The 12454-nt window shown below is 30.2% G+C and overlaps 1 protein-coding gene across 1 annotated transcript; it reads right to left on the reverse strand.

The window, feature by feature from the left end:
- Positions 1-8375: 8375 nt before the first annotated feature.
- LOC101501857 (large ribosomal subunit protein eL20-like) lies at positions 8376-10317 on the reverse strand. The gene is made up of 4 exons (XM_004488553.4): positions 10158-10317; positions 9926-10041; positions 9757-9820; positions 8376-8850 (listed from the first exon to the last, which is right to left on the reverse strand). The coding sequence occupies exons 1-4, from the start codon at positions 10170-10172 to the stop codon at positions 8509-8511; spliced, it is 537 nt and encodes a 178-aa protein (XP_004488610.1). The 5' UTR covers positions 10173-10317; the 3' UTR covers positions 8376-8508.
- Positions 10318-12454: the final 2137 nt, after the last annotated feature.

The raw sequence follows: 12454 nt of genomic DNA on the forward strand, positions 1-12454 counted from the left end.
CGATCAACATTTATGTTCTTTCTGGATACTTTAGTACCATCATCATTGGTAAGAGCAGTGTATTCATCTTCAACCAAATCCCAAAGTTCATAATCTTGAGAAATGAAAATGCTTATGGGTCTATCTTTTCATTACTCAAAATACTCTACACATCAAACAGAGAGGTTCTATTAAAGATGAATTTACATGTCCCAATGGTCAAATATAAGACCTTGGAATACTCTTCCATTTTTTTCATGCATTTAAATTTTACACTTTTGAATTGACTCCCAAGAGTTTGTGATACCCACTTTTAGGGAGGTGTTTTGTTATTGTTTGATTTCCACCATTGGATGATGATTTTGGTTCTCTAGTATTACTAAGAAGATTTTGGTTCTCTAGTATTACTAAGAAGATTTTGGTTATACTCATTATTTTATATAGTGGAGTTATTTCTTAAAGAGTATAAATGGTAAAGTAGTTATATTGCATTAAAAAATTAAAAATGACAATTATTTTAAGATATATTTTTCTTGCAAATGAACAATTATTATAAGACAGAGGATGTCAATTTAAATAATTTTCTTATAGATCTATCATGTGTACTTTTCCATTTATCAATTTTTGAAAAAAAGAAATCACATTGAAAGAATTTATATATATATATATATATATATATATTTGAATTGGTGTTTTCTGGTATAATTTTAATTGCTTTTATGTCAAGATTAATGTGCATTTATGAGAAATAAATCACATTAACTGAGATCTTGAGGAGTCAACTATGGTGATATTGACATCTCTTTTTCAGGCAAAAACAAATTCATTATAATTCGAAAGTTGAAGTATCTTTTATTTTACAAACATGCACTAGAGCACATGTTGTTTTTATTGTCTTATAAATTTTTTGAAATTACATACCCAAGAAAAAAATTTGAAATTATATGAGTAATTAAGAAAATAATAATAAATTTAATTTGTATACACTTTTAATGTAAAAAAATTAAACGCTATTAATCAATCACTATTATTAAATCATTAATAATATTTAATTTTTATCATAATTACTTTTAAAATTATCCACATAATTAGTCATCATTAATAGGTTGTGATCATTAATGGATTGTGAAAACTCTTTTACAATGTCATTACATAAAATTAAATTCAATAATAATAATATATTCTCATTAACAATATATATAAATTAAATCTCTTCCATGTATAAAGACTCTAATTAATGCAGTTTTATATGTTAGAAAAAATAATTAAAAGACATAAAACTTTGTCCCTATCATTGAATTTAGTACTTCAATATAAAATATTATATTTGTTATATGCATTGAATAAAATGTTCAAAATGAATTAATTTTAAGATATTTTAAACATATAATAATTTACATGCATAAATAACACTACGCACCTAGGCTGTTATAAAAAGAAAAAACACTATGTACCTAGGCTTGTATTTTGCCTAAACAAATCAAGGAATTGAAGGTAAAATTTGTAGGAAGAAAATGATTGATTCAACTATCAAAATTCTCAGCGTAGTTTTCTTTCTTGTCCTCGTTGCTCAAGGTAATATTAATTGTCCTAATTTTGAATCAGTTGAATATGTAGACCCTTCCATTTTGAGTGTTTCAGGTGATATTTGTCTTGTTAATGGTGGTAAGCCTGTTGTAAAAAATGTTAATGTCACCTTCCATTATGCTTGGAATAATTCATTTGCTTGGAATAATTCACCTTCCATTATGTTAATGGTGGTAAGCCTCAATATTAACGTTGTTGATGTTGTAATTTGTAAACTTCTATGGTTGTGGCTTTGGTTTACATGCACTAATAGATTGAATTCCATTGATACACTTAAATATTGACTATACAACTATTATCTTTTGTTGACAATAGCATATTTTTAAATGTGTAGTTATTCTGGCGTAACCATAATGATAATATCATTTTGTCTAAACCAAATTTTCATATTCAAACATATTTGCAAGCATCACATTGTGTATATAGCTAGCAAGGTGGAATTGTTTATTAAGTTTTTTTTTTTTTCAAATGAAATTTCTTATAGATCAAATTTTATTTCACTAATGACTGTTTAGTAGTTATTATCTTATTCTATTAAACTGCAATTGCTTACAATTATCGATATGTTAGTAGTTTAATCGTATTTTTCTATTTTAACGTGGACCATATGATTGCAAAGAAGATAATAGATCAAATTTTGTACAATTAATTAATACAAACTATAATACATTCATTTCACTCATATATCCATTCTTATTTTTAACACAGAACATTCAATATTTTCATTTTTATTGTTTTATATAGATAAGTAAATACTTACCTCGTATTGAATCTATTTTTAAATTGTTTTTTTGGGATGGAAATAAGGAAGTGAGTAAGGTTCATTGAATCAATTGGGAGAAAATGTGTTTGTCTTTAGAGAAGGGTGGATTAAGAGTCAAAGATTTGAAAGTTTTTAATAAAGCTCTATTAGGTAAATGGCGTTGGAGAATAAAAACGGAGTTAGATGACCTCCAAGTTAAGGTCTTGATCAATAAATATGGAGTGAAAGTTGGGGGGTTAGGGGGGGCAGGTCAGAGGGTCTGTGTGGTGGGAGAATATTTATGCGGAAAAAGTTGGTATTTAAGAGGAATGGTTTGATAAAAAAAATTGTTTAAATTTTTTGAGAATGAGAGTAATACTTTGTTTTTGAAGGATATATGGTTGGTTGGTGGAGTTTTGTGTGAGAAATTTAATAGGTTATTTTATTCGTCTTTGCAATAAGAGAAAAGGGTTGAGGTCATGTTAGAGTTGTTGCGGCTAGAGGGTGTTCAAGGGTGGAGATGACAAAGACAATTGTTTGTGTGGCAGGAGGAATTAGTGAAGCAGTGTAAGATTTTATTGGCTAACATTCATTTGTAGGTTAATGTAGCAGATAAGTGGTCATTGAATAATATGTGAGGAGGATTGTATTTGGTAAATGAGACGTATTTTGTGTTGCGGGAGGAGTTTGTCGCCGGTGTCACCGCACCTCCATTTCAAGACCTAGTGTGACATCTTTTTATCCATTCAAAAGTATCATTATTTGTGTGGAGGTTGTTTCAAAATAGGTTGCCTACAAAAGATAATTTTTATCCGCCAAGGAATCATTTCTTATGAACATCAACAATGTGTAGCAGGTTGCGGGAATGTTGAAACAACTTGTCATTTGTTCTTTGTGTGTCATATTTGGATCTATGCGGTATGGTGTTTTGAATTGGTTTGAACTATCAGGTGTTTTTCTTATGGATGCAATCAATTACGCTAACCAATTTGATGGTCTTTGAAGTGATCGTGTAATCCGTCAAATAATTAATTTAATTTGGTTTGCAGTGACGTGTGCAATTTGGAAATCAAGAAACGAGGCGATTTTTCGTTCACATGTTTTGAATGCAAATCTTATTATTGAGTAGGTTAAACTTTTAGCATGGAGGTGGATCAAATTGAATGTAAAAGAATTTTGTTATGGTATAATCAATGATGCTCTCAATTCTTGGTGTGCATTGGCATCGTTTGTGGTTAATTGTTTTGCTTCTTCTTTGAATAGTTTAGTTTGTGTTTCTGATTTATTTTTGTCATACGGTAGAAGAATTGTATGTAAAAGGAAGTTAAAATTGGTGTGTCCATAAAAGAAAGTGAGCGAAAAAAGTTGGTTAAACTTTTGTTTGACTATGTGGACATCTTTGCATGATCATATCAGGATATGTTTGGGCTTGATAATAACATAGTTGAACACGAGTTATCGCTTAAGCCTGAATGTACCCCTATTAAATAGAAATTGAGGAGGATGAGGTCTGACATTTTGCTTCAAATTAGACAAGATGCCAAAAAGCAATTTGATGCAGATTTCTTAGCGATGGCCAAGTATCCTCAATGGGTTGCTAACATCTTCCTAGTTCCAAAGAAGGATGGGATGACTGGAACATGTGTTGATTATCGAGATTTAAATAGAATCAGTCAAAAATATGACTTCTCATTGCCACATATCGATGTTTTGGTGGATAACATTGCTCAACATTCTTGATTCTCCTTTATGGATGGTTTCTCAGGGTACAACTTAATCAATATGCCCCCTGAGGATATGGAGAAAACCACATTTATCACACAATGGAGAACTATTATTATTATTATTATTATTATTACTATTACTATTACTATTACTATTACTATTACTATTACTATTACTATTACTATTACTATTACTATTACTATTACTATTACTATTACTATTACTATTACTATTATTATTATTATTATTATTATTATCAGCTTTGTTAGAAGCAAATACTTAAAGTTCCAATATTTTGTATCCAACTCGATAATGGTTTAGTTCTTTCTCCAATATGGGATTGTCAAGTTGTAAGGAGAAGACTTGGCTTGTAGGGTCAAGGTGGTTAGTTCCTCAAAAAGTATGGGGTTGTCATGCTGTTTGGGAAGACTGACTTGGAGGGTCATGTGTTTTGTAATTCAAGAAATTTGAATTAGTGGATTAAAACCTTTTGAATGAGGGGATTGGATGTAGCCAAGTTAGTTGCGAATCAGGATAAATATATATGTCAAATTATTTATGATTTCATTGTTTGCTGCTTCTGAATACAGTTGCTTCTTATCTGAGTTATTCATAAAAATCAACCAACCTTCAACAAATTAGAAAAAAGTTATCAACTTTGTCAAACACAATTCAACCTCCCCCCACGCTTTTCTCGTGTTTGCAACTTCACTAAATGCACTTTTAGTGTGAGATCAGGCAAATTACTTGGATTTATAGTTAGCCAAAAAAGGATAGAAGTAGATTCGTAGAAAATATGACCAATACAACTCCTCACACGGGAAAATAAGTTTATGGATTCTTGGGTGGATTAAATTACATTGTTATGTGCATATCACATCTGATTGCAACATGCAAGCCAATTTTCAAATTCTTGCAAAGATAAAAAATTTGAATGAAATGAGAATTGTCATAAGACTTTCGAGAAGATTAAGTAGTACTTGTGAAAACCTCCAATTTTGGTGTCTCTTGTTCCTAGAAAACTGATTATTATGTACTTAATAGTACTTGATGAGTCGATAGGATGTGTACTAGGGCAATATGATGAATTTGGTAAGAAGGAACACACCATTTATTATTTAAGCAAGAAGTTCACTCGTTGTGAAAACAAGGTATTCATTTCTAGAACAAACATGTTGTGCATTAGCATGGGCTGCTCGTGGATTGAGTCAATACATGTTATGCCATACAACCTGGTTGGTGTCTAAAATGGACCCAATCAAGTACATTTTTTATAAGCTTGTTCTTATTGGAATAATTGTTTGTTGGCATATGTTGTTATCAGAATATGACTTTGTGTATGTCACACAAAAGGCTATCAAATGAAGTACATTGACATAGTGTTTGGCTCATCAACCTGTAGAAGATTATCAAACAATGCAATTTGAATTCCTTAATGAAGATATAATGACTTCATTTGAAAAAACAAATGAATTTTCTGATAAAGAAAAATGGACTTTGGTATTTGATGGTGTTTCTAACGCATTAGGACATGGAATTGGAGTCATTTTGATTCCTCCAAAGAAGCAGCTGACTCCATTTACCACTAGGATGTGTTTTGACTACACATAATATGGAAAAACATGAGATTTGTATCATGATCATTGAAGCAGCCATTGAATCGAAAGGAAGAATGCTTGAGGTATATGGAGACGCAACCTTGATCATTCATCAAATAAGAGGTGAATGGGAAACTCGATATGTGAAATTGATTTCATATCATACACATATTAAAAAGTTGATAGAAAACATTAACAAAGTCATTTTTCATCATATTCCTTGAGAAGATAACCAGTTGGATGATGTGTTGGCCACATTGTCGTCAATGTTCAAAATAAGCAATGATCAGGATATGTCAATCATAAAAATTAAAAAACGAGACATGACAATATATTGTCTAGCAATAGAAGGAGAGCCTAACGAAAAATCATGGTTTTATGATTTCAAATTCTATGTTAAGAACAAGGAATATCCAATGAGTATTTTAGAGAATGACAAAGGGTTATAAGGAGGTTGTCAAACCATGGTGATGTGCTTTATAAGATGAATCATGATATGTTGCTTCTCAAAGGTGTTGATAAAAATGAAGTAGAGAAAATCATTCAAGAGATTCATGAAGGATCTTTTGGAACAAATGTGAATGGGCATGCAATGGCAAAAAAAATCTTGAAGTTTGCCAACTATTGATTGACCATAGAGTCTGATTGCTTTAATTACGTGAAAAAATGTCATAAATGTCAAGTCTATATTGATAAAGTACATATGCCCTCAACCACTTTAAATGCCTTGACGCCACCATAGCCATTTCCAGTACGGGGAATGAATGTTATTGGACTCATTGAGCCTAAGACTTCAAATAGACACTAGTTTATTCTAGTCGTTATTGATGATTTCACAAAATGAATTGAAGTCGCTTCTTCTGCCAATGTAACGAAGAGTGTAGTTGTCAAATTCGTCAAAAGAGAATTGGTTTGTCTATATGGTTCGCCAAATAAGATTATCACTGATAACAAAATGATGAAGGTTCGACACCAATATCATTCGAAGATGAAGGGGGTTGTAGAAGCGGCAAATAAGAATATCAAGAAAATCATACAACAGATGGTAGAGACATATAAATAGTGTCATGAAGTGTTTCCCTTTGCATTGCACGGTTATATAACCTATGTTCGCACATCAACGAGAGCAACTCCTTTAGCATTGGTGTATGGAGTGGAAGTAGTACTTCTCATTGAAGTTGAAATTTCATCGATTAGAGTCTTGATGGAAACAAAACTATAAGAAGCAGAGTAAGTTCAATTATGGTTTGACCAATTGAATCTCATAGGAGAAAAAAAATGATTATAGCTTTGTGTCATGGTCAATTATATCAAAAAAGATTTCAAAAGGGCTATATGAGAAAAATGTTTGTCCTAGACAGTTTCAAGAATGAGACTTTAGTGTTAAAGAAGATATTGCTCATACAAATAGACTCTCGTGAAAATGAACATCAAACTACGAAGTACCATATGTTGGGAAAAATGATTTCTATGTGGGAGCTTTGATACTCACAAACATGGATAGAGAGAAATTTCCATTTCCAGTAAATTAATATTTAGTCAAAAAATTATTATGCTTGAAAACAAAAAATAAAAATGTTAAAAAAGTGGGCTCATTGTGTTGAAAACCTGAAAAGACAACTTAGGCAAAAATTAGGATATCTTGATGGACCAGAAACTCGAAAGAATAGTCCATACAAAAGTTAGGGATAAAAAAAAAAGTTCAAGGCTAGAAGAATTGAAACAATTCAAACATAGGGCAATTATTATTCCCGTAAGTTGATCAATGGTAATTCTAAATTTGACTAGCGCATTATCCTTCCAAGTAGAGCTAAATACATTCATCTCTACATTGTCATCCCTACCTGCAATTGTTTTGGTTCCCAATGTAATTTATGAATGATTGATTCCTAAATACACCTCATTTTAACATAATTCATGTTTAATGATTGATTGTTCTAACATTTTGATTGTTCTTTATATAAGACAAAGTTAAGACAAATCAAATAGGAAAGTCCAAATTATAAGCTAAGAATGTCAAAGTCGCACATAAGACTAATAAGATCAAATGAATATTTAAGAGACTCAAATTGAAAACCCAAATGATTAAAACAATCTTCTGATTGATCCCTAGAGACAAATAACTATACTAGCACTTCTATGTAGAAAGTTATGCATGCTTCTTATCACATGTACCAACTGACTTTTTACACCTCATTATCACACTTATTCACTTTTTTCTTACCAACAGACTTTCGACAGCTCATTATCATACTTATTCACATTTTCCTTCAAACTCAAAACAAGAATGTTAAGGGTTGGTCAAGAACGTTTTGCACAGTAATATAAACATGTGTTAATGTGTCTTTATATGAGTTTTCAAGCTTGTTTTCATCTATAAAAGAAAGATCAATCAGAATATTTAACAACCAATATTCACTTGTTCAAGTAACCACAAGTCAAAAACTCTTCAAACAAACTCCAACTTTTTTCACTATATCTTTAAATCATCCCTATTAAGTTTTGCTTTTAGTTAATCTCAAACAAATAGTTAAGAATCATTAGATCTCAAACACTTTTATCATACACATTATAATTGACTCAAGTCTATCTTTTATGTTAGATTGAGCATGTTTGTAAAATTCATTTCTAAATTGAAAGGCGGCTATGAAAATCCTTTCAAATTTGAAAAGTGACGGTAAAAATCATTTCTAGGTCAAACCAAAACATCAAAGTTTGGTAAATAACTACAAAGGAAAAAAAGATAAAGACAAAATAATCAATCAATAACAAACTAGGAAAATTGCAAACTATGTCCAAGTTTGCTGGCAATGAAGTTTGGTAAAACACAATGAAACAAGCAGCTCCAATATGAAAAGAGAAATATGATTAATTGAATCACATAAACAAGTTGGGTTTGGTTGCTTTGTATGTTGTTTTGAGCTTCCTAGTTGGTGGCCTAATCTTCTTGTACACCAATGGGAACTTGATTTTGGAATTGTGGAATTGCTTAGTGCTCTCCCTTTTACACAGATTAGCAGGGATTGTGGCAGTTTTAATGATTTGGATGCATGGAAACCTCACCCTATGACGAGATGCCATTTCATTGTACATTGTCTCGACAGCACCGTTGAGAGTAGTGTCGCGGTATTCCTTATACATGTTGTGGTAACCAGTACGACTCTGATATCGCAACCAAATACCATAGTTCTTGATCTTGGTGGGGTTTTTCTCAAAGATCTGGCCATCAGTAAAAAATACTATAAACCACAATTTCAAAAGAGACTGCAATTGACGGGTAGAATATAACTAAAAGCTAATGCACACAGAAATCCTACACCAAGTATTCTATCAGCTCAATTTGCCTAACTTACTGTTCCTAAATAAGAACAATTGAAACAAGATGCAATAAAAAACCATGCCATAACATTCAAGTTCAATTATGAAAATATGTCACATGTTTCATGCTTTAAACCCTCCTCAAAATTCTTCTTATATACGGGCATAAAACTTACAGAAAAAATCACTGAAGATATATAACCATAATAGATGATTACCTATGTTAGGATTAGACATATTTACTTTTCAACACAGTTTATAAACATTTGTTGAGTGAGTTCTTATAAAAGTAAACAAAGAAATTTCTATCTCAGTACTAAACATGCACATTAATTATAACATTATAGTTAATGCCAAAATACCAAAGCAAACCGAATAACACCCAACATAACTACTTGAAATCAAATTGATAAAAATTGAACACAAGACATGATTTAACTTCTATAGATGAACATAGAACCTTTTCAAGTCCTCCCCAACATTGCTTTGACATTGTGTGTCTTCTCAATTGGACAATCAATCAATTCTTCTTAATTGTAAAAATTCCTCAATATGTAAACATTAGGCATTTAAACTAATAGATCCTACCCCTAATATAGCTATAGCTAAGTTCCCACATAACATAGGAAAAGATTAAAAAGAAAACTATTTTCTTCAATAGACAAAAACAAAAAGGGAAAAAAAATTGTTCTAACATTATACATATAGACTTATATCCATTATTTTTTTTCTATTCCATTTTAACATAAGCTCCACAATTATTCTAACGTATTTCAATTTACTACTGTAATTGATAAGTCTGCATACCTCATTGATGGCCAACACTTGCCCATTGCTTTTCTTAACCTTCTTCAACTTCCTCAAAAAATACCTACACCAATCAACATTATTAAAAATACAATTAATCAGATTAAATGGTTAATCGCTTTCAGTAGTTGAAAAAAATCAGAATTTGTTAATAGAATAGAAGGCGTACCAGAACTTGGATTTGGCACGAACCTCGTTAGTGGCCCAAAGCTTCATGCGATAAATCTTAGGGTGTTCCTCGGTTTCGGTGGGAAGAGCCCTTCCAACAACCTGGTACTGGTGAAACTGTTTCAACAACAATCGTAAGGGCATTAGATTCACAATAAACTCACACCAAAAAGTAAAATAAAATAAAAAATGAAAGAAATTAAACATTAATATTGATATTTACGATAACAAACCTTCATGTTAACCATTTTTTTTACGAAGAACTCCGATTCCGATTGTAACCCACAGCCAATCGCGTTCTACTAGTGCTTTGATGGAAACTAAGAAGAATGAATGAATGAAGGAATCTTCCGATACCTAAAACACTAATGGGCTATAAATCAGGCCCACGGGCTTCTGCCCAAGCAAAGCGGTTTAGTTTTTCCGTAGAATAAACCCAATTGAAAAAAAAAATTAACAGTTTTCCTTTAAAAAAATTACAACAAAACAGTTATTAATGGAAAAAGAAGATTTTTTTTTAATGGAAATACTTTAAGATTTTTGAAATGACTATATATTTTTATTTTAAATGTTGTTATGTGAATTTTTAAATAATTTAAAACAAATGAAAACTCTTTTAAAAAATAAATAATATTATAAATATTTGATCACACTGTAACTTTACAAGTCTTATAATAAATTAATAGTGTTCAAATCAGAGAAGGTGTTGTTCTTCTACTTTTACCAATAAAAATAATAAAAAATTTAAACTTACATTTAATTATTTTTTTAAATAAAGTAAATTATTTGATTGATAAAGAATGATTAAATTATTAAAACAAATTTAAATGAAAAGGTAAAATTGAAAGGGAAAAGATATTTGAAAAATTTATTATTTAATTAAATTATAAATAAAATTATCTATATAAAGAATAAAAGTGATTAAAAAGAATCACACCCAAATTTTATATTTTATATTCTCTTTAGTCATAGGTATAGATACATTGTTTGTCGCAGTCTTTTTGAAACAAACTAAACTTTTAAAGAATTATTATTATTTAATAATATAAGAAGATGACTAAATTATTAAGAATAGTTTTTGTTACTAGCTATTATAATTTCATATTTTATAAGAACCAAAATAATCCCAACTGTATAGTTCTTAAAATTTAGGCAGCAAAACTAATCAGCAGCATTAAACATTAAAATAGTTCTACTATTACCATTGCCATACAACAAAAATAGTAAGCACCGAGAAATTAGATTCATCAAGTAAAAATGAGATGGATAGATAATAATAAAAAAAGTTATCATTTTTTTTATTAGTACACCTAAAAGATATGCCAATTTTTGGGTTAGTACTAAAAAACACATGTGTATGTGGTGTGCGTTGGTTTGCATGTAAATTTATACGATACTTTTTATTTTTATGCAAATAGAAGAGAGTAAGTAAAACAATAAAATACAAAATAATTATAAAATAAAAAATGAGATATAATAACAAAAATTATTATTGATCTTATTTTTCTCTTGAACGAATTTTTAATTTGTCAAAAAAATTATTGAATATTATAAAATTTTATGTGATTATTTTAAAAAATTCAGCTAATTGATAGATAATAGATATGTAATATATAAATATAATGAAGTTTAAATTTAAGCTTACTTGTATTGTTAACATATATAATGGTCTCGTTAGTTTAAAATTTTTAAAAAGCGATTTTAACGTCTTTAACCTCTAACTCAACTGTCAAATATCGATATTGTTATGTTGTGTTAAAAAAATTGTTTTTAGTGACCGAATTAGAGATTGAAATAAATTGATCATAATAGTGGCCGATTTTGAGACTAAATAATTGACCAATTTAAAATTGATCTCTAAATTAATCATAAAATTATTTTAGAGACTTAATTAACAATTGAATTATTTGCATTTGAATTATCCGTCACTAAAGATGATTTTTAATTCGCAACTTAATGTTTAATCTAATGTCTTACCAATTTTTGTGACTGAAGTAATGATCACTCATTTAGTGACTTAAAATTTAGTGCTACTTTATAAGTTTAAAATGATTTTAACATTTTGACTTTCACCTAATAATGAGCGACTTCTCAAAATTATTTCGCTCATAATCTCCCACAATCTCACCTTTTGGTTTCACTCTCACCCAAACTCTAAAGTTCTCCTAGAACCCGTCCTCCTAAAACTACAACACCTTCCACAAGCTTTATTTTCACTCACCAAAACCCTAACTCCCTCTTAAGAAACTTCTTCCCAAAATTAAGGGGCGTGAGGTTTTGAATCAGAAGACAAATTGAGCAACAAACGTGAATCGAAGCAATAGAAACACATATTTGTGTTTCTGAAAGATAGAGGGGGATGGATGAAAAATATCTACAACCATGATATGATGGTGGGTCACAAGGGTGGAGAAATAGTCTTGCAACCCCGCTCTCTCAAGATGGCCGCAGTGTGCAATGCAATCGCATAGACGACGATAGATACACAACAATGTGTCAAATGAAAGTTGCGGTATTGTAGGTTTTGTTT

The sequence above is a fragment of the Cicer arietinum genome, chromosome 1 (genome assembly GCF_000331145.2).
Source record: "Cicer arietinum cultivar CDC Frontier isolate Library 1 chromosome 1, Cicar.CDCFrontier_v2.0, whole genome shotgun sequence".
Lineage (NCBI taxonomy): Eukaryota > Viridiplantae > Streptophyta > Magnoliopsida > Fabales > Fabaceae > Cicer > Cicer arietinum.